This window comes from Ambystoma mexicanum, chromosome 14, assembly GCF_040938575.1.
Source record: "Ambystoma mexicanum isolate Mex_15411 chromosome 14, UKY_AmexF1_1, whole genome shotgun sequence".
In the NCBI taxonomy this organism is placed as follows: Eukaryota; Metazoa; Chordata; class Amphibia; order Caudata; family Ambystomatidae; genus Ambystoma; species Ambystoma mexicanum.
The window spans coordinates 164,798,695-164,821,193 of NC_090940.1; the positions used below are offsets into that span (position 1 = coordinate 164,798,695).

The 22,499-nt window shown below is 42.6% G+C and overlaps 1 protein-coding gene across 1 annotated transcript in view; it reads left to right on the top strand.

The window, feature by feature from the left end:
* LOC138527182 (cytosolic phospholipase A2 delta-like) overlaps positions 1 to 22,499 on the top strand; it is a 98,704-nt gene that overhangs the window by 19,831 nt on the left and 56,374 nt on the right. The window contains exons 6-9 of the mRNA XM_069638289.1: positions 1,824 to 1,866; positions 4,731 to 4,794; positions 10,287 to 10,456; positions 14,249 to 14,353. Coding sequence (XP_069494390.1) covers positions 1,824 to 1,866; positions 4,731 to 4,794; positions 10,287 to 10,456; positions 14,249 to 14,353 — 382 coding nt within the window. The remainder of the gene's footprint in view (positions 1 to 1,823; positions 1,867 to 4,730; positions 4,795 to 10,286; positions 10,457 to 14,248; positions 14,354 to 22,499) is intronic.

Below are 22,499 nucleotides of genomic sequence, written 5' to 3' on the forward strand. Positions count from 1 at the left end.
ACATGTGGCACATTTAGTTGTGAAGATAATGGTGTTGTTTGCCCTGTGGATCCAGCGTGAATTTGATTGCCTTCAGTTTAATTATGACCTTTCTTGTAATGTTTCAATAAGTGACTCCAGAAAATATATATCATAGCATCAACATAGAATCAAACTATTATAAGTTATTAAACATGATGATAAAGACCCCTGATCTTATTAATATTAGGGGCCTGATTCATGGATTTATTTGCACGGTGCAAAGTAACTTTGGACTTTCAACAAACACCCTGATTCACAGAGCGGTGCAAAGTGTATTTTTGCAGTGCAAAGTGACTTTGCCCCAGTGCAAATTCACTTTGCACTGAAAAAATATATTTTGCACTCACCTGTGAATCTGGGTGTTTGTTGGCACTGCAAAGTCTCTTTGCACCCAGTAAAGATTTCATAAATCAGGGCCACACTCTGCAAATCCGCCATGTTGGAGTGCCCCTTTCATTTTGAGCGAAGTGCCAGAGAATTGTGGACGGTGCAGGCATTAGTCGACACTGTATCTGGAGTAATGTGGCAAGTACTAGATGATCCGGGGACAGTGTTCTGGGACATGCTACTGAAATTCACAATCGTTTAAAGAAATAACTGCTGTGTGAGGAGAAGCAAGATTGGTGCAGGGAAGTTTGACACCAACTCCCCAACGTTGTGGCGGGTGGCATTTGATGGATGATCCTCTGATGCCCCTCTGTGCTTTTGCTGCCCTATGAGGCCGCCTAGTATTACCTAACCTAGCTTGAAAGGAGGTCCAGGCATGTGGATATGTGTACAGTCAGGGACAGTATGGAAACCGGGTTATCAATGAATGACTTAAGCTCCTAGAGTTACCATATGAAGCACAAAATATGAGTTGTTTTTAAATGAGGGCTAATACTAGAGCAATGGATCATAATCTCGAGGGTGCTCAGGATTATTCGTTAGCACCATACTACATTGAAAGAACAGTAAATGTCTATGAACTAATAAAGGCTTTGCATGGGTGTTCATATGCATCAGGGCTCCGTGAGCTTTAGCCGGCTTAAGCTTCTACATGTCTAAGTCTGTTTACTTAGCTATCGACAAGGGCCCTTGCCCTCAGAGCTAAGTTGCTCCTAGTCCTTCTTCCATGTCAAGGAGGACAACTCATGTAATATGGGGAAACCTTCCTATACATCTCCATTCGAACATGTGCTTTGTTGTATTCTGGTATATGGTGGTTTCGTTGACACAAATTTGAAAGTGATGAATTTGAATGACATAAATTTGGTTTGCCAGTAAAATATACATATATTAAAAGGGGGCATATGGAGGGGTTGGTGAGGGTAAGTAGGTCGGAGGTTGACCACATATGGGTGAACACCCCATTAAAAGAAAACAGAAAAAGAACACAATACAACACCCAAATTTAGGTTGACCAAATTTACCACGTTCAAACTGGAGTTGATGAAACAGCATAGAGGCAATATTACAGATTATGAAACCACCCTCACTGTGAGTTTTTGCCAAGAGTAAAACATGGGGATCTGTTACATGGCAGGAAACAGCTTTCAAAATGAGTTGCACATATTCTTTGTAGATTGCAAAGTGTTAAATTACTCCCTAGATTTCTGCTCAGATGAGTTTGTGATCTGTCAAAACAGTAGAGACCATTTTAACCAATATCCTCATAGTCCATGTTTAACCTTCATCTACTAGACATTGACAGGAGGAAGTTTGAAGTTCTGAAAACATGTTTGCCAAGCCCTGAATAGGAACTTTTGAACAATATCCCAACATTGTTCTTAAATTGTACCTTCTTTGTGTGTTTTTTTCAGATCCGAGTCGCCGGAGAACATCATTACTAATGGAGTTCTTGTGGTAAATTCAGAATGTCTTCTATCATTCTCTGTGTGTTGGGGTGGTGGTGATGGGGGAAATGGGCGGGGGAGGGGAGTTAGTGACAAATATTTTGCAATCCTTTTGGAGGGTACGATGTAGCCAAGCTGCAAATGTAATTGTGAAAACAGAAGAGCTTGGTTCTAATCCTGGCTTTTCTTCTTAACTAAATTGTGTGATTTGCGGCAAATCCAGTTCCCCTATTCCCCATTCCCTGGAACAAAGTGTTGTATGAGGACACGCGCAGAACAATGCACAAAAACTAACATTGCGGGCTCAAAATTTACAAGTCATTAAGATTATTTTTATTATGGACAACCCTATCCCTTTACATGGATTGAGTTTTATGGGGAAAACCGTACATTTCAGATAAAAAAAAGCAAAGGTGACTGTACACAACGTTATGATTTTCGAACAAATGGAAAATTGTAAAAGAAACAAATCTGTATTGTTCACAGTGGAGTAGTCCATACACTTTGTGTATAGTAATAACGAAACTGTTATAGTAGAGTTCTGAAGCGTTTGCAGGGCAAGACATGATTTCGTCCTTGTTTGTGTATAAGGTGAGCTACAGGATCTATGGAGGGCCGCCTTTGGATATAGTGCATGCGTTTTACATCCTGTGACAGGTGTCATCCAGAGACAATTGGGCAGACGTGGCCTCTCAGCACAGGCAATGCCAGATCAAGCTAATGGCTCTTGCAATGCTCTCAGCCCACACTTTATCTATCTTCTAAACCTAGATTAGCGTAACCCACCTGCATTTGTGTATTTTCTACTTTGCACTGGGGCCCTATGCATAGGGATTAAGTCAACCAAGTAATTTCACAAAGGCCATCAAACATGCTGCCACACATGAGCCCGCAACCGGGCGTAACTCAAGAGTTTCTCCTTGTATCTGAATTCTTTATCGAATATGCTCTCTCATGAATTCTTTATCGAATATGCTCTCTCCAGGCGTAACTCAGAGTTGCTCCTTATATATGAATTCTTTATCGAATATGCTCTCTCCAGGCGTAACTCAAGAGTTGCTCCTTGTATATGAATTCTTTATCGAATGTGCTCTCTCATGAATTCTTTATCGAATATCCTCGCTCCAGGTGTAACTCAAGAGTTGCTCCTTATATATGAATTCATTATCGAATATGCTTGCTCCAGGTGTAACTCAAGAGTTGCTCCTCGTATATGAATTCTTTATCGAATAAGCTCGCTCCAGGCGTAACTCAAGAGTTGCTCCATATATATGAATTCTTTATCAAATATGCTCTCTCCAGGTATAATTCAGAGTTGCTCCTTGTCTATGAATTCTTTATCGAATATGCTCTCTCCAGGTGTAACTCAGAGTTGCTCCTTATATATGAATTCTTTATCGAATGTGCTCGCTCCAGGCGTAACTCAGAGTTGCTCCTTGTATATGAATTCTTTATCGAATATGCTCTCTCCAGGCATAACCCAGAGTTGCTCCTTGTCTATGAATTCTTTATTGAATGTGCTCCCTCCAGGCGTAACTCGGAGTTACTCCTTGCATATGAGTTCTTTATCGAATATGCGCTCTCCAGGCAGAACTCAGAGTTGCTCCTTGTCTATGAATTCTTTATCGAATATGCTCTCTCCAGGCGTAACTCAGAGTTGTGCCTTGTCTATGAATTCTTTATTGAATATGCTCTCTCCAGGCATAACTCAGAGTTGCTCCCTATATATGAATTCTTTATCGAATATGCTCTCTCCAGGCATAACTCAGAGTTGCTCCTTGTATATGAATTCTTTATCGAATATGCTCTCTCATGAATTCTTTATTGAATATGCTCTTTACAGGCTTAACTCAAGAGTTGCTCCTTGTATATGAATTTTTTTATTGAATATGCTCGCTCCAGGCATAACTCGGAGTTGCTCCTTGTATATGAATTCTTTATCGAATATCCTCGCTCCAGGTGTAACTCAAGAGTTGCTCCTTATATATTAATTCTTTATCGAATATGCTCGCTCCAGGTGTAACTCAAGAGTTGCTCCTCGTATATGAATTCTTTATTGAATATGCTCGCTCCAGGCGTAACTCAAGAGTTGCTCCATATATATGAATTCTTTATCGAATATGCTCTCTCCAGGTATAATTCAGAGTTGCTCCTTGTCTATGAATTCTTTATCGAATATGCTCTCTCCAGGCATAACCCAGAGTTGCTCCTTGTCTATGAATTCTTTATTGAATGTGCTCTCTCCAGGCGTAACTCGGAGTTACTCCTTGCATATGAGTTCTTTATCGAATATGCGCTCTCCAGGCGTAACTCTGAGTTGTGCCTTGTCTATGAATTCTTTATCGAATATGCTCTCTCCAGACGTAACTCAAGAGTTCCTCCTTGTATATGAATTCTTTATCGAATATTCTTTCTCCAGGCATAACTCAGAGTTGCTCCTTGTCTATGAATTCTTTATTGAATATGCTCTCTCCAGGCGTAACTCGGAGTTGCTCCTTGTCTATGAATTCTTGATCGAATGTGCTCTCTCCAGGCGTAACTCGGAGTTGCTCCTTGTCTATGAATTCTTTATCGAATGTGCTCTCTACAGGCGTAACTCAGAGTTGCTGCTTGGAAATTCTTTTTGAATCAAGAGTCTCTGTCCAGGAGAAAATCAGGTTTACTCCCTGTAGCTTCTTTTTTAATCAACCCCAACATTTTTCGTAAATGAGTAGGCAGAACCATATGTGCTTTGGTCAGTGTGCAAGAACAATTAGCACTGAGAGGGCTTCAGGCATAGGCTCCGGCAGTCTGAAAAGCAACCTTGTTATTTACACTGATTTGGTTTCCTACTTATCATTTAATATCTGCCCTTCTGTTTGTTGTCTCCTGCAGTCTCGCGAGCTCTCCTGTTTAGAAGTTAACATCGACAAGCAGAAGAGTGCCAAAGTGTTCAAGGGTAAGTCCACGCCTGGGACCATACTCCTTCCTGCTCTGGCAGTCAAACATAGAAAGTCAAGCAAAGGTGGTGGTGCAAGTGAAAAGATAAGAGGGACCCTGAAGTGTTGTGTGTAGGACACTTGTTGTTTCATCGTGAGCTCTGGGCAAATTGATTGCCCACAGACCAGACTTAGCAGCAAAGGCCATTAGGTCAATAGAGAGGTGGGACACATCTGTGCTATTTTACATTAGTTCTGCTATCTGGCAAACAACCTGTGTGCGAAAATAGGCTACCAAAAATGTGCTATTTGCACATTCTAATTTTGTGGATAATTTCAAGTACTGGTGTAGAATATTTATGATGATTTATATAGCATTTTAGGGTACCAGTACGCCCAGCTGAGCTGGTTGGTCATGGGTTAATTGTTCAAGCATTTCTTGCCCATGTCCGCCATTTTGTTGCTGTGCTCCTTTCATATTCCATTTGTGTTATCGCGTTGGTCACCCATGTCGGAGTGAAGCAACAAATGGTAGAAGAATAGGCTGCATCTACACAGTCATGCTCTGCCCGCACATGCTCAGTCCGCTCGTTCCATAAAATCGAATTACTGTCTTGTAATAGAATCCTGCCTCATGATGCTTGTAATTGTTGTGTTTTGGGTGAGAAACTTACATTGCTCTTCAGTAAGAACTCCCAGTAGAAGATATAATGGAGAACTGGCCAAGGGTGAATAACATCTGGCCATCTTGACTATACGTGTATCTGGGACAGAGAGCTGTGTAACCTGTAAAGAATCCCATGAGAATGTCACAACCTTAGATGGGGGAGCCCCTTTCCATGAGGCTGGGGAGGTGAGACCGCTTCCCAATATTCCGCCTCGTGGTGGAGGTCAGTGGGAGGATCTCAATGGGAGGGAGAACCCAATTGAGTGTAGTGACCAGCGTGGGAAAGCACATTACCCTTTTTCCCCTTCCACCTTCCCTCTAAACCCATCCTTCACTACATTACCCCAGAGTCCCATTTGCTACTGCAATACATTCCAGTTAACAACTACTGGGATGAAGAAGAGGGCACAAGGAATGATGGTCACCAACGCAAGTGAGAGCACGCGTTCTTCCTTTTGCCAGAACCCGATTGGCTCTGATTATTCAAATGGCAGAGTGGCAGCGGGAGAATGGTGTCTTCGTTCTTGGTCCGGCTCAGACCACGAGAGGCTGCAAGTTTGCAGAGGCCGGCCAGAGAGAGAAGAATAGCACGTCCCACAGAGAACCGCACTCGGAGAAGGCTCACCAACCTGGAAGTAGACCGAAGCAGAGGCAAGCCACCTGCTGCGAGCTGAGTTGCAAGAGTGCAGAATGACGGATGCTGAGCAGTGGAAGATGTACAGAGAGGTCTGGTGAGGACATCAGAAAGCCCAGGAAGCTGCCGAAAGCCCCGGGAGACGCATGAGCAACCAGAGATGGCTGACCCAGATCCTACAGGTAACAGGGTGCTGATCCCAAGGTTGGGGAGACCCAGAAGGAGCAAAAGGCGAGGGGCAAGAGACACAAGAACCACGTGACGGGGGTCTGTGACCCATTTTTAAATCTAAATAGCGAATTGCAGAAAATACAAACTTTACCTATTTAAGCCCCAGCATCCACAGACCTTGGCAGGAGAGTAAACCGAGGGCATGGGGGGCAAAGGAAGTTAATTGTGAAAACATACAACTGAATGGGGCCTGGGACCCATACTGGGGAACAAATCCCTTGGCATCACAAAAGGGAACAGAAGCATTGTGGATGCAAAAAAGTATCAGAGACCTTGCTAGGAGAGTGAATCAAGGTTGTGGTCGAGAGACGTAGAGAGCTGGAAACGTAATCAAGCAAAGGAGGGCTGTGAACCTCAAGGGGGACAAATACCCCAAAGCCTTAATACAAAGCTTACACATTCAGGGATACCCTAAGACCTTGGCAGGAGAGTAAACCAAGGCTGTGGGTGAAAGAGAAGAACGAGTACCTTCCTTGATAGGAGAGTAAACCAAGGAAGGGGTGCTAAGGTAGGGACTGTAGTCCCCTCCACACAAGGCAGTTTAATAGAGACACAAATACAGGGGAAAGACCGTGGAGAAAGGGAGCCAACCCTTGGGTCTTTGTGGAACTTTGACCAGTTTTCATATGTTGGAAAGACTCTGGGGAAAGGGAGACAACTCTTGAGTCCTGTGGAACTTTTGCCTAATTTTCTACACCTTTTGGAACTTTTGTTTTTGGCTGACAAGATCGGGCTAAAAGTCGGCAGTCCAGAGACATTTTTCCCTTGTACATTATACTTTGTTTAGCTTTTGAGGCACAGAGTAGGTTTTGGACACAGGACCGCAAACTTTACTTTGGACATTCTGACGCAGGCCGCTTCATTATTTGTTTTGTTAAGGCAGGGAAACCCCTCTCAGAAATAGGGCTAGGTAGATTTTCCTCCAACTCCCCCGTTTTACTTTATAATAAAAGCCTTTGCCAATTAACACGCCAACCTTGTGTTTATGGTGCTCCTGTAATACATGGTGTTTGAGAAAAGCACATTTTGCCAACACTTTTGACTTTGCACAGTTTGGGCACTGTGCAGTTCCTATTCAAACTCAAGGGCTTTATGTGGGAAATCCTTGGATCTAGACCTTCATGTTATCCGATCTGTTGGCTCTTCCCCGGATCCACCAAGAGTTCTGTGGTTCCATATACTTCCAGGAGGTAGACAACATTTACCATTATGCTGAAAAGAGAGAGAGGGGGTGGCAGAGAGAGAGACAGGGACCGAGACAAGCACAGTGGGAGAGGGGGAGAGAGGAAGAGAGAGAAAGAGACAGAGATAGAGAGAAGCAGAGAGAGAGAGAGGGAGATGCAGAGAGTTAGAGAGAGAGAGAAAGAGACAGAGAGAGAAAGAGACAGAGAGAGAAGCAGAGAGAGAGAGAAGCAGAGAGAGAGGAAGGGAGATGCAGAGAGATAGAGAGAGAGCAGCAGAGAGAGAGAGAAAGAGAGAGAGAGAGAAAAAGACAGAGCGAGAAGCAGAGAGAGAGAAAGGGAGATGCAGAAAGTTAGAGAGAGAGCAGCAGAGAGAGAGAGAAAGAGACAGAGAGAGGAGGTGTTAAAGAGGGGAGAGACAAGAGCGAGACAGAAAGAGAGACACACTGAGAGGGAGGGAGAGAGGCAGAGGGATGCAGAGTCACAGAGAGAGATGCAGAGAGAGAGAAGGAGATGCAGAGAGATAGAGAGAGAGAAGCAGAGAGAGAAAGAGACAGAGAGAGAAAGAGACAGAGAGAGAGACGCAGAGAGAGAGAGAGGGGGAGATGCCGAGAGTTAGAGAGCAGCATTGAGAAATAGAGAGAGAGAGAGAGAATGAGAGAGAGAGAAAGAGACAGAAAGAGGAGGTGTTAGAGAGGAGACAGACGAGAGCGAGACAGCACGAGAGACACACTGAGAGGGAGGGAGAGAGGCAGACAGAGACAGAGCAAGACAAGGAGATGAGAGAGACAGAGAGAGACCGAGAGAGAGAGGGAGAGAGAATAGGGAGAGAAAGTCAAATGAGAATTGAGAGGGACTGATAGAGAGGGTATGTAGCTATATATACAGAGAAAGAGCAAGAGAAGACTAAGGACATTAAGGGACGAGGCCTTTGTTACCAATAGTACTCCAGTAACCCCTCACCTTGTGTGGTCTGCATGCTAGTCTGACATGAAGTGCATGCCATTGTGCAGGATCCAGAGTAAATCTAGGACCCTCTTTCCTTTGTGTCAGTAAAGCCAATGTTCTCGTGCATGGGCTGTGCCCTCAGCAGACACGCCTTTCATTTGTACAGACCGATTGCATGGGGTGCCTTCATGATCGGGGGAAGTCCTGTTTGCCAAAGCTCTTTATTATATTCAGCAGATCAACGCTGCAATCACAGAAGGCACATTTCACCATTTCAAACACATGTCCCTAATCCCTTACCCATTATCCCAGTACTGGACCGGAATTCTCAATCGAGGTAGCCTGTTTGTGGTCTCTTATCTCAAAGTCACAAGAGAGCCGATCCTGTTGGGTTTAGATGCTCAGGCCTGGCCCCCAAGTTGGGGAAAAAGAGTTTTTTTAATGAGGATGTTCTTAGCAATTTAGAAGATGATCTTGAGGTTGTAGAAGGACATGGCACGGCCAGTGGGTGGATGTGGCATGTGGGAAAGCCCATTTGCGAGGTGTGCCTCTGAATATTGGAGAGAACTTTTAGACTGCTTCGCTTGACACCCTACCATGAGGGAGATTTTTGCCCTTCCTCTCCAAATATGCTTTCCCTCTTCCCACCTCTCCCCTCCCCTTCCTGTGTCGGTTCCATGTCATTTCATTACATGTCATTTCGTCACAGGATTTTTTTTTGCTGGGTTTTTTAGCGTGATTTATTTTACGAAAAAACCCATCACATTTTTTTAAAATTATTTTTGGGGGGGTCTTCCCCTCAACTCCCCATTTTCTATAAATTGTATTTATTCCCAAACACCCACACCCCATATATATAATTTAGTAACCCCCCCTAAAAAATGTGATGGTTTTTTTCGAAAACAATTATTTCAAAAAACCCCACGAAAAAACATCCCGCAATGAAAGGACGTCGTACCCCTGTGTCTACCCCTATGAATCGATTTGATGCTGAAGATGTCCTTCTGTATTTTACGCAATGTGTGTTTCTAGATCTAGGGGGGATACGTACACTCAATAACTTTTCTCCCAACATTAAAGAACCTTTGTTGGTAATTTCCAACCATGCAACTAATGGCCAACCAAAGTGGTGTCTGTTGTTGTCTGGCTCACTTTCCTAAGCCATGTGTCGGAGCACAAAATTTGCCAACGGTTGAGCTGGGCGTGCTTCTCTTGGAGAGTACCCCCCACAGCACAAGTCTCATACACAACTGCCTCCATTTGTTATGATTCACATACCTGTGGGATCCATACCATGTACGCGTGCCGGAGAACATTGAAGACGTATTGCATTGTGATGATTATTCATACAACCTAACAAAATCAAAAAATCTTGTATTGTAAATCACACATTTTTGGTCTAAAAATTGTATTTGAATACAGTGCTTCACCTTACTCATTCCTAGTCTAGCCGTCTGTTTTGTACATGTGTGGTCAGCAATAGACATTTAAACTATGTGAATAGGATTAACTCGTTCATCAATGTAACATCGGCCTCAACCAGCAAGCATTACAAAGAAGCTAGCAATTCCCTATAACTTGGTGCCCGCTGAACCACTCCATTTAATCAGAGTTACTTCACTGAGTCATAGTGATGAATGGTGGGGGCCCTAGTCTTATGCCCATCTGTGGGAGGAGCCGTATGATCAGGAATAGTGAAATCAAGCGCGGACTGTGGATTCATGGGTGCAGATCTTGACATTGCTTAGTGGAGCGGACAGTGATGTTGCGGGGTCTCTTTCGCATGCCGTATGATTTTGATATTCCCGTCCGTTGAGAATGTCCTCTTTGTGGTCCCACTCACGTCTCTAGATAACGAGGAGCTTGTCCTGACCGTGACCGCGTCCTGTACTAAGAAAAAGACATCCACGTTGAGCTCGGATTCTACGCCCGTGGACAATTTTCTCTTTCATACGGTGAAGAATTGGGACCCGGAACTGACTGCCACGCTCGATGAATCAAAATTTCCAGCTGTTACCATTGTGAGTTGCCGTTTACGTTATCGTACATACCATACACATGAAAATGTTTTCTTTTACCATTTAAAATTGTATGAATCGTTCACTTTGTCAATTCATATGAGAAATCCTGAAAGGCCCTGTATGCATGTATTGACTCGTTCCTTTCTATAGCGTTGACGCAATGGTTGGGCGAACCCAATATATTGCTGTTTCTAAATAGAGGTGGCAGGGTTTTTGCAAACTAAGATTTCTAACAATTGGCGAAAATGGCTTGGACAACAAAGGCATTATTTAAGGAAGGCAACTTTATTCATTGAGCAGAGATTCTTTTTCCAGCTCACATTTAAAGATACATCTTGCTTTATCAGTCATGGGCCTGCAACATTTGGGTCTCCAGATGTTTTGAGGCACAACTCCCATCAGCCCAAGGCACCATAGTTAATGGTGAGGGATCATGGTAGTAGTAGTTGAACACATCTGGAAAGCTACAGGTTGCGGACCTCTACCTGGTCTATCTAGTACCAAGCTTGGGTTGGGACTAGGGCTGTACTATGGGTAGCAATTTCAGGGCACTGTTGTCTCTGCTGTGCACGAACTGGGTGCCTTAGTAAGTGCTCTCATGTGCATGTAGCTGCCATCTTGAGTGCCTGGTCTACGTCAGCTGGCCTGGGCTCATACGTTAGAAGACGCCTGCCACCTACCTGTGCAGCCTGCTGCCTTCTGAAGCCTGTATGGGAAGTGGATATCGCCCTACAAATTGATGATGGCTGACACCTTCCAACAGATAGTTATGTTTCTGCAAGGATTTCCATTAAAAGGACATTGTATTCCCAAACCTGCTATTCTTTGACTTGTGATAACATTGAGTTTCCCTTCTGCAAGAAGATAGCATTTGGAAATTGAGCCTAATCAATTTTTGTTTATTTTCGAGGGAAAACATTAAAGCACAGGTGACATGCTTGACACAGTTGCTCGTCAAGGCCTGTCAGATATTTTAAAGGTTGATAATGTGTAGACATCAAGGTCTTGCAAGAGTTGTGGGTGTAATTCCGCCATGCTGTTTGTTTGACAATAAAGTTCAGGCACTCAGCAGATAGGTAATCGCTGCACAGAATCACGGGCGAGTGGTTCCTGTTACAGACATCATCAGTGAGCTCATCAAAATCACAAGTGGTCTGGAAGTGACATCACATACACTTTGACCTGTAAGTGATGCTACAGGAAGTGACATTACCTCTTCTGTCACTCCATAACGGGAAATAGCACTATCTTAAAGAACAGTTTCAAGGTCGATGCTGCACCATATATATTAGTTAAAAGTGAATGAAAAATAAGCCATAGAAACTGCTATTGAAAGATAACCCTAAAGACTGGCTTGGCCATCGTGGGCCTATATGGATAGATTTGACTTGTTATAACTGTTGAATTGTGATGGCACCCATGGCAGCAAGGATTTCAGACAAACTAAACACTGGGCTTTGTAGTAAGAATGGCAGTCTTTCCAGAATGGGTAGCGCAGGCACCTGTCTTCTTACAATGCAGGAGAGGCAGTGAATTTAGGAACCTCTCAGATCCCTTCATTCTGCAAACAAGGATTTTGCTTTTCATTTGAGCACCACAGTAAGCCTCTGCTGCCGCCTGTAGTTAAGCTTTGCCCGACAATGCATTGCAGATCCACAATATATATCATTGCGCCGCAAATTGGTTAGAACTGGTGGCCGTGCCTTCTCGGTAGTAGCCACCTAGCTGTGGAACCCATTGCTATGGGATGTCAGAATCATAGGGAATCACCTCATGTTTGGGCGTGCCCTAAAAACTCTCTTATTTGAGCTGTCTGGGGGCACTGCCTACTCCATTTGGGTCATTAGGGCCAAGATGCCACTGGCAAATGTGCGCTCTATAAATTTGATAACCTAGCATAACTATTATGGTTATATGTGATTTGACCCATCACAATTACAGAGTGGTACATTGCATTGCAGACAAAATACAGACAAACACTGCGTTTAAAAAAAAAATGTGTTACCCTTATAAAACACCACCTCAACCCCATACCGGGCCATTTGAACCCCTTTACCCCAATACCCTTTATTTATTTAATTCATGTGTGCAGTGTTTTTCGCCATTATGGTGCACTCTGAAATGTGCCACTCTGCAATGTTTTAGATATATTGACTGGGTACCGACTATGACTATATACTAATAAGTACTACTTCCTTTGAGAATGACATTTTCTTTTATGATGTCGTGTGGCCCGGTGTCAGCCTGTAGCGCTTTACTGGGTCACCTCTGCCACCTGCTTCAGAGTTCAGGAGGTACCGTCCATATGTGTGAAGCATCTTTATTAATTCCCACAGTGTTATGGTTTAAAAAAAACTGTCCATCAATCATGCACCCATGTGTGTGTGGTGAGGAGGTGTAGCCCGGTGTAGCCCGGTGGACCTGATGCCAAGGGATGGGTTCAAGGGAAAAGGAAGCCCTTCACTATCTTTTACACAATGGATAGTTCTTGGCTGGGGAACTCACCTTGGTTTAATTTTTTTTAAAACCTATAATGAACTGCAAATATAGGTTTTTGAAATCCGTGTCCTTGCTTATGCTGCAGACATTACTTCCAGCACAATGGGCCATTGATTCCATAAATGTCACATTAGTCTGCTGCCCAAATATAATTTGGTGTGAGGTGGGGAGCGATGCCAGACTTTGGGAGCCACAGTAATGTCACATTAGCCTGTCTTTTACATAGAATTTCATGTGAGTTTGGGTGCTATGTCAGAGTTTCGCAGTAATGTCACATTAGCCTGCATTCTGCATAGCATGTGAATTAGGTGGGAAGCATTGCCAGAGTTTGGGAGCTGCAGTAATGTCACATTAGTCTGCCTTCTACATAGCATTTGATGTAGGTGGGGAGCAATGCCAGAGTTTGGGAGCCGCAGTAATGTCACATTAGCCTGCATCCTGCATAGCATGTGATGTAGGTGGAGAGCATTGCCAGAGTTTGGGAGCCGCAGTAATGTCACATTAGTCTGCCTTCTACATAGCATTTGAAGTGAGGTAGGGAGCAATGGAACAGTTTGGGAGCTGCAGTAATGTCACATTAGCCTGCATCCTACATAGCATTTGATGTAGGTGGGATGCAATACCAGAGTTTGGGAACCACAGTAATATCACATTAACCTATATTCTGCATAGCATTTGATGTGAGGTAGGCAGCATTGCCAGAGTTTGGGAGCCACCGTAATGTCACATTAGCCTGCCTTCTACATAGCATTTGATGTGATGTGGGAAGCATTGCCAGAGTTTGGGAGCTTGTCTCATTGTGTCAGATGTGCTCCAATATTATGCAATAATTTGTGAGGTGGAGTCATGTCGCGCACAATGTCCTATGGTCATACAATGGCAGCCTTCCAGAGGAAGCGCAGAGCTTGTTTAAACAGGTAAAAACAGGTTAATTCTCCTGAAGGGTTGAAAAGAAACCCATGGGAGCTCCCGTCTATTTAGTCTCTAAATATTCCCTTGGAAACATGGAGATGGGATATAGGCTTCAGGAGAAGCAAGGATTAAGTAGAACACAACAGATTAGTCATTGGCATTCAGGAATTACGAATAATCCCTCAGACGGAAAGCCTTGAGGTGATTTGCAGAGACATTTACTGAACATGAATGTGGGTGTAATTTTCTGTAAAAGTAAATTCCGATAAAAAATATAATTACAAAATCTTGAGTACCTTTTTTTTTGTAGAACTGTTGTTGCAGCAGTAGTCTATAGTTTAAGGCGCATCCCCTATTGACATGACTCTTGCTTTTCCTCAGGGTCGGGATGACGTTGACAATGGCGGCCATGACAACATGCTGACTTTACCATTGAATCTACTTCCGCTAGGCGAGAAAGTGAACGTCGCCCTTCATACAGAAATGGTAAGTGTTCCGCCATTTTGAACACAAAAACAGATTCACATAGACACTCAGATTATTGTATTTGCAACACCTAAATCTATTTGATGACCATATAAATTGGTCCCACTTCAGTTTATCTTTAAGTACTTAATATAATTGATTGCCATCAGTATCACACAATATTAAGGGACTTGCTAAAAATGACTTGCCACATTTGAAGCAGTGGGAAAGGCATATAAATCATAATCTGCCGATGATTCAGGATAGGCCCATTTGCTTCTTCACATGTTCTGATTTTGAAGGTGTCGTTAGGTTGTGGTGCAGTCTGCCCTAGAATCAAGATGCATGGGATACAATCACAGTTCCTCCTTTTTATCACAGTGTGATCCAGGGCAACTCCCTCCCTCTCTTCTGTGCCTCACTCCCATTATGTGCCAAAATTACAACCAGGCTTCGTTGCTGTATTGAATGCTATGTAGCTTCATAGAAGATACGTAATTTCCTTTTCTCTAGTTACATTTTGGTTTTGTAGTCGACCACAAAGTCCCTGCATATTTGCTTGCCTTACCTTAAGAATATGGATCTAGTGGCCTACCATGTATCCCCTCTGCCTGCACTGGTCATACAGCAACATATGCTTTTTCTTTTGTTTGTGCCAAAAGAAAAGCTTATTGACTAATATCGTCCTCATATCATCCCCTTTGCCAATTGATCAAGCAATACCAATAGCGCTGGAAACCTGGACTCGTCATAATAGCAACTCAAGATAAATGGGGCCAGATCATGCAACATTTTCACCAGTGCAAACAATGAGCAATTGCCCTCAGCACCACCACTATTGTTGCTTGTGCAAAAGAAAAGCTTCTTGACTAACATCGTCCTCATATCATCCCCTTTGCCAATTGATCAAGCAATACCAATAGCGCTGGAAACCTGGACTCGTCATAATAGCAACTCAAGATATATGGGGCCAGATCATGTAACGTTTTCACCAGTGCAGAAAATGAGCAAATGCCCTCCGCATCATCACTATTGTTGCTTGTGCAAAAGAAAAGCTTCTTGACTAACATCGTCCTCATATCATCCCCTTTGCCAATTGTTCAAGCAATACCAATAGCGCTGGAAACCTTGACTCGTCATAATAGCAACTCAAGATATATGGGGCCAGATCATGTAACATTTTCACCAGTGCAAACAATGAGCAAATGCCCACAGCACCACCACTATCGTTGCTTGTGCAATATGAGTGGAGCAAATGTTTGCAATACTGCTAAAAAGAAACAGTCTGATTTATGTAATATGTTTGGTGCGTAATGTTTAAAGAACCAGATTTAGCTTCAAACGATGACCCAACTTTGAGATTAGGAAAGTACAGCAACATTTTCCTAATGCATGAACAAAAACAAATCAAACATTAGTTTGTGAGCTCACCTTTTTTTGCTTTGGTTCAAATGTTATATTAGAGGGTTCTAGCTAGCACGCACTGCATGATCTTTTCCCTATCACACTATTTGAAAAAATTAGCCAAACCATTTCACTCCATTACAAAAATCATTTTGTAACATGGAATGGGGCAAAATCTATTTGCTCTGCGCCATATTACTACACAGGTTGCAAACTGGAGCTCAGGGTGTTTGCACATTTTTTGGCTATGGCGTAAACATGTGATCATCAGCACCGCAGTTGCCGGAACTATTTTTTATAAACGTGTGTACAGGTAAATGAGGAACCACAGTACTCAACATCATCAGAAATGTTATTATGGGAATAATCTCATAAAAGTGCAATGAAGGAAAAAATCCAAATCAATCCTCTTAGAACTGAAATCAGAACAGTCTGATATAACATTAAACCGCAAAGAGGATAACACATCCACGACAATACTGGACATATGTTGGCAGGAGCGTGGTGCATTGGTGCCTTACATATGCTCTACCCTTTCTTACATACATGGTAATCTGGACTTCAGTATGTATGCATATCCACAAAGGAACCGGGTAAAAAGATTGCATCTGGGCACAGGTGGAATAACAGTAAAGGACCAGAAAGCCAGCATTGTCTGTGCATTTAGTTAAACAGGTAGGTTGTTAATTTTTTCCAGAATTCCTGTAAGGACTCAATTTTCCGGAGATCATAGGGTAGGGCATTCAAAGCTCTTGGCCCCGCACAGGAGAAACGTAGATGCTAACGACAAGGTTAACTCATCCACACTATAGAAGGCATTAAGTTGTTGAACATTTTAAACACTTATTTGCACCCGTAGCCAAATTTGCTTTTCCCGCTTTGAGAAATGGAAACTCATATTGTGCTATGGCCTTTCCTGATAATATCTTTACCAATTATGAAACAACAAAAGTTGTGTTAGCAAATGTTACTTAAAAAAACAAATGATTGTTATTATAGGGTTTATTTGGATGCCTAGCCAGGTTCTGAGAACATCACTGGTAGAGATTCCCGCAATGCCTGCCTCTTAAATGGTGCCAGGTCATCTTAACACAGCATTCCCTTTGGGATCAGCCTTACTGCTGCATAAGAACATCAGGAAGAGCTCCAACAGTCAGACAGACATGGCAAAAAAGAAACAAGGTAGCATGCACACAGGGGCAAGGAACAGAAGTGGTAGCCAGCGATGGGGTAAACCGCAAAATGAATGCGGCAAACGATGACCCCGATCCATATGGAATATAACAAAGCATCTGCCTCGCAAGTTGCCTTGCGGGGTCAAGGCACTTTGCACATTTTTTACTTTCTTCACTTTCTATGGGTAATGGTCAAATCTTTTCTAGACTGCCAGCTCCGCATCCAGATTGTGGTTTCTACAGGAGCTCACTCATTGGTTAAACCCTTATTCACGGGGGATTCTGGTTCACCACTTTGATGACACACAAGTTCAAATATTTACCCCTTAAGTGCTGGGCTCTAGTCCATTCCTAAGCAAAGTAGGCAGACATTCTGACCCTTCGCTCTTGCATGCAACTGTTGCTCACGCTGCAAATGCAGAGATCAGTACATGCAATATGAGGCCATGATATGTTGCTGCTTCTTTCAATAGCTCAACTGTTGCCATTTGCATGGTCTCTTGGACCATAATGGGAAAGGCAATTTGAAAGGAAGCGGGCCCTGATCATGGTAGAAGTTGTGGGAAAGGAGACCTAAATGTAATTAGTGATAACAGGATTACTGTAATTCAGAGTGAATTATGTGGAAAAATGTTGCAAGATATTTGGGGCATTTGACTACTGGCTCATACGTGGACATTAATATGGCCAGAATGTAATTTGTATGTATTCAACCCCAAAAGTTGTGAATGAAAAAGGTCCACTTTATTTGTTGGTAATACAAAATATTCCATACCCCATGTAACATAGTTCACATTTGTGTGAACTAAACACCGTAACCAGTGATTGACAGAAGGGCTAACACATATAAATTGAATGGCAGAAGACCATTATTGGTGTATGTGGAAAAGCAATGAAAAAAGATAAGGATGGGAATCTATTAGATGCCGTTGTATTGTAGACCTACGTTATTGGCCTTAACATGGTTACAGAATGAATATGGACTTTATTATACAAAAGGTATGAGTTTGTCAACAATTGCTTCAACTCCTGCGTGATTTAGGGGAGTCTTCATCAGGACAACACAATGTAAGACACATGTCTTCTGCAGGCCATTTACCTTTATAAGGAAGATGTCGCCCACTCCTTCCTTGATACATTTTGGACTTTCAAGAAGAATGGAAGTATTCGTTTGGAAACTGTTGGGTGAGCAGTCCTTTCCAAAGCCCTCTGCCAGAGGTGAAGACAGGTGTTCCAAGGCAGAGTTCAGTTCTGTCCCCTAGCCATCCCCAGGGAACATTGGTGGTGACTGCTGTTGGACCAAGACCTGCACTCTCTGCCAACTGCACCGGTGCCCAGGGTCCTCACTGGATGTGAAGGACTCGTAAAGGTGCCAGCTATCCCCCCCATGCCGAGAGTGAAGAGGAAAATGACCTATCTTGTCCCTGAGCCCCGGCATTAGAACTCATAGCACCAGATAAGCCAAAGCAACTGGATTCCTGTGTTCTGCTACTTCGAACTTACTCGAGCCTTTGGCACTTTCTTCAAACCTCAAACCACTGTGTTTTTGTATTGAACCACTTTGTAGTTGCATCACACCAACAGAGCATGCCACCTGCTCTGGCTCAAACAAGAATCTCACTGCTGAAGAAATCTTTGAACCACTGCATCTTCAAATATCACCACGATAAGCCTTTTTTTTCAATTTGAATCAACTCAGACTTTGACTTGATCCACTGATGCATCGCTTCACCCGAAGATTCGACCCAGCGGTAGCCATCGCCTTGAACCGGCTCGAATGTCAAACTTAACCTGGTGGACTCTTCAAACCACGCTGTTCTGTTGACCAAAGATTCAACTTGAAACTGACTCAATGCAGAATTGCAGCCTGGATCACTGCAACTCGCTGTATTTGAACCCTTCTCAACCCAGAGACACAGCACTGACCGACCAGTTTGTTGCTGTTGAACCACCAACCAAGAATAAGGTACCTTTGAGAAGCCCATGCGCCCTTGTCCATTTATGGGACCCTAGTGATTGCCAAGCCACACTTTTTCACCTTCTTCAAGGACATATCCTTACAATTTGACGGTGTTGCTATTTCTTGGAGTCTTGTACTATTGGTGTTGGGTTTCTACTGTTATCAAATGTACATCCCTCTTAAGAGTATAGTCTGTCTTAGGCTCATGTTACCACAAAAGGCAAAGGAAGTATATCTCTTGACTGGCCCTGTTTCACCTTTATGATTGGGATCTCTGTTGGCTTGTAATAGTGTGAGGGCTGAGTAGGCGGGTTAGCCTGTACTCATCCTTGTATCCTTGCAGAGTAGTAGTCATTCTGTCAGAGTTTCCACAAGACATTTTCTGGGGATAATATTGTGGGGATAGAAGAAGGCGGAAGAAAAAGGGAGTCAATTTCCACTGGCCACAGCCAGTGGAACATGGTCATCTACAACTGAAGGTGGTATGGGCCACGTCCATAGAACATGGCGTTTGGACATGGTCTGTTAGCCTAATTGTTGCAACCTCGACAGTGGGGCCTAGCCTTTTATCCTAATTGCAGCAGAGTGGGCGATGGCCACAGCCAAAGGCCATAGCAAGTGGGCCAAGGATACGATATAGCACAACCAAACCCTCGTAATTCAGTGAAAAAACTTGAGCAAAGAGAGAATTAAGTTAAGCCAATTGATCGAACCAAAATCCATGGGATTCTGTGGCTGTGAGAAGGGATGACAGTCTTAAGTACCCCGCTTCCCCCAGTTGTTCAGCCCATGAGCACATACATGATATCACAGCAGGAATCAACAAAAAGCAAAGAAATTACATTATTTTCTCGGGGGATAGCTCAGCGGCAATATGCTGGCCTGGGAAGCAAGACGATATAGAGAAAAACTGGTTCAATCCCCGGGTCCGTGCTTAGAAACCTCTGGGTATTAAGCGTTTTATAAATAACCAATCATATAATATCATATCATATTGTTGACATCTATGTGCAATGGGATCCGAGTTAAGACTGTGCTCACTTCTCACATTTGAGGCCAATTTTAGGTTCCTGGTAGTAGCACATGGAGCAGTGAAGGTGGTCAGAGCTAGGCTTAGAGATCCAAATGACCTTGATGGTTATGGACATGTCTGGAAAAATAATCCTCTATTCCACTGGCAGCTACAGTAGCTCTTCAAGGACAGGGGAGATGTGTTCCCGTCTCACTGTGGCCAACTGGGAGTGGCTCATGAAGCATGGATGCTTTGCTCCAGTATCCCTGTTTCACAATGTTTTTCACTTCTTTTGAGTGTGAGGCGAAAATCTCACCAATGTTGGAACACCCTAAAGCAAGTGAAAGGCTGGGCTGGTTTTGCAGTGAATGCACGACTTGAGGTGTTTAGAAAGGTTCTAGGGATCCCTCCCTTCCCCCAGGAAGTGGGCAACATATAGAACACACCCTCAACCCTGGTAACCACATGGTTCACAAGATGGAAATGGCTGGGTGTGTGGAATATAGCTTTCCAGCTACATTACAGTTGTTGACCCTGTTTTATTACACTGATGCAGTTGTGGCTTGCTTTGAAATTTGTGATTTCAATTATGCATTCTAGAATGTGACGTTTTCTTTGTGGTGGTATGTTGCCATCTGAGGTTGTCATTGATTTATAGAGGTGCTTCGTTTTAATTAAAGCATTTTCCCCTCCAAATAGTATGTCTTTGAAGCATTTCAATATACCTTATTGCATTAAACCCGTGGTATGTGCTGGAGAAATATTTTGTATTTATTCATCAGTATTTATGTTTCCAGACATTTAGAAATAGAGTGGAGCACTCCAGGCAAGTCCCAATGGTTAATATTATTTTATTAGAGAAATGCAGTTGTGACTTGTTTTGGGTTCCTGCAAGTACTCTTGTTTGTAAAGGTATGTTGCTATGTTGCCCAAAGAGACTGTTGTCGGCTTATACAGGGGCTGTGCTCTTAAAATAAAAGTATTTGTTCCAATCAGTATCAAGTTAGTCTTTGAACTATTTAAATGGACCTAACTGCACTAATCCTGCATTGTATTCTAATACATGAATATGTATTCATCCATCCTGACACATAAAAAGATAGTTTGGTATTTTCGACAACAGATATCTATGTAAGTAATAAACAGTTCCTCAACAGACTCCACATTTAAAAATAGGTTTTTTTCAGGTGGCAGAAAAATCCAGTAGAACAAATAGAGGTTCCATTTTATTAGCAGTCGAATTCCTGTCTCAGTGGCATTGTATGCAACATTAACACATGAAATGTTACACCACAAAACTCAGTGACAGTAGAAAAGGATGCCCATTTGTTAGCAAAATAGGGGGATAAGAGAATGAATGAAGCAGTGAGGATTGGGCCCATTGCTTTTGTGATGTCATGCTTCTATTACCGGTGTTTGCGGATCTCTATATGGTGTAGGCATAATATAAATGACAGCCATTTTACAAAATAATTTCACATTAGATACTCAAGCTGTACACTTGTGTTGCTAATTAGAATATTTAAACTTCAATCGGTTAAATGTTGATTCCACATTCCATGTCGCAGTCCACTTATACATAGAATAAGTTACCTGTTATGCCTGTTTATAGTAATATTGAGGAGATTGGGTGTCCTTACTACCCTGTATATGTGGCTGTGAGTGGTACATCATTGACAGGAAGAAATTAAGTACTGCCCCACAGATAGCCATATCAGTTTTCCATTGTATAATAGTGGAGAGTATGGCTGTGTTTAATCAAATGCTAGTATAAGAAGGGAACTCAACAACGAAAAGACTAAAATAATAATGATGCTTATAAGATAAGAATCAACAATGAGACCCCTACAATCAGAGCAGCCCTTTCTGCAGTACATCTGGCGGGAATGGTGTTACTTAAATAAAGGCAATGCACTTGAGAGATACTAAAGCCTGTGGCCTTTCTTTGCCAGTAATTGTAAACGAATTTTAATGGCGCAGTGGTTATTACTGTTTACACATTTCATGGTTAACTGGCAAAATTGAAGTATTTGTTTAGCGTATCTTAAGCATAACATAGAAAAATGACACTGCATTTATATCGTCAATTAAAGTGACCCAGATTCATACTGTACAAACCTCCTTTAAGTGTCTTTACAGCATAATAATATATTTCTACAATTCCCTTCCCCCTTTGGGTAAAGAGAAAGCAAAAATGACGTCTTTTTGGTGTTCATCAATAGAAAGTATGCTATATTTAGAAATCAGCATTCTTACAAATATCAACATGCCTAACAATGGCTACAAATCGCGTGCTTCATACGTTTGGTTTGATGTTAGTACTAATAACTACCATGACCATGTTTGAAGCACTTCAGCTTCACTAAATGATCACTTTCCCACAAAACCTTTTTTGCGGAGGACGATGGCTTAGTCTTTACTCATTGCTTAATGGTGTAAAATACATGTCTGAACCTGATCTAAATAAGGCTCTATGATTGGGCCCTGAAGCTTCACTTTAAATATTGTAAATGTAGTGTATTATTTGGTATTTACCAGGCGCAACCTGGATGTTTTTCATAAAGATTGAAAAGCTGCAACATCAAAAATATACACCTGTAATTTGATTATTGAAAA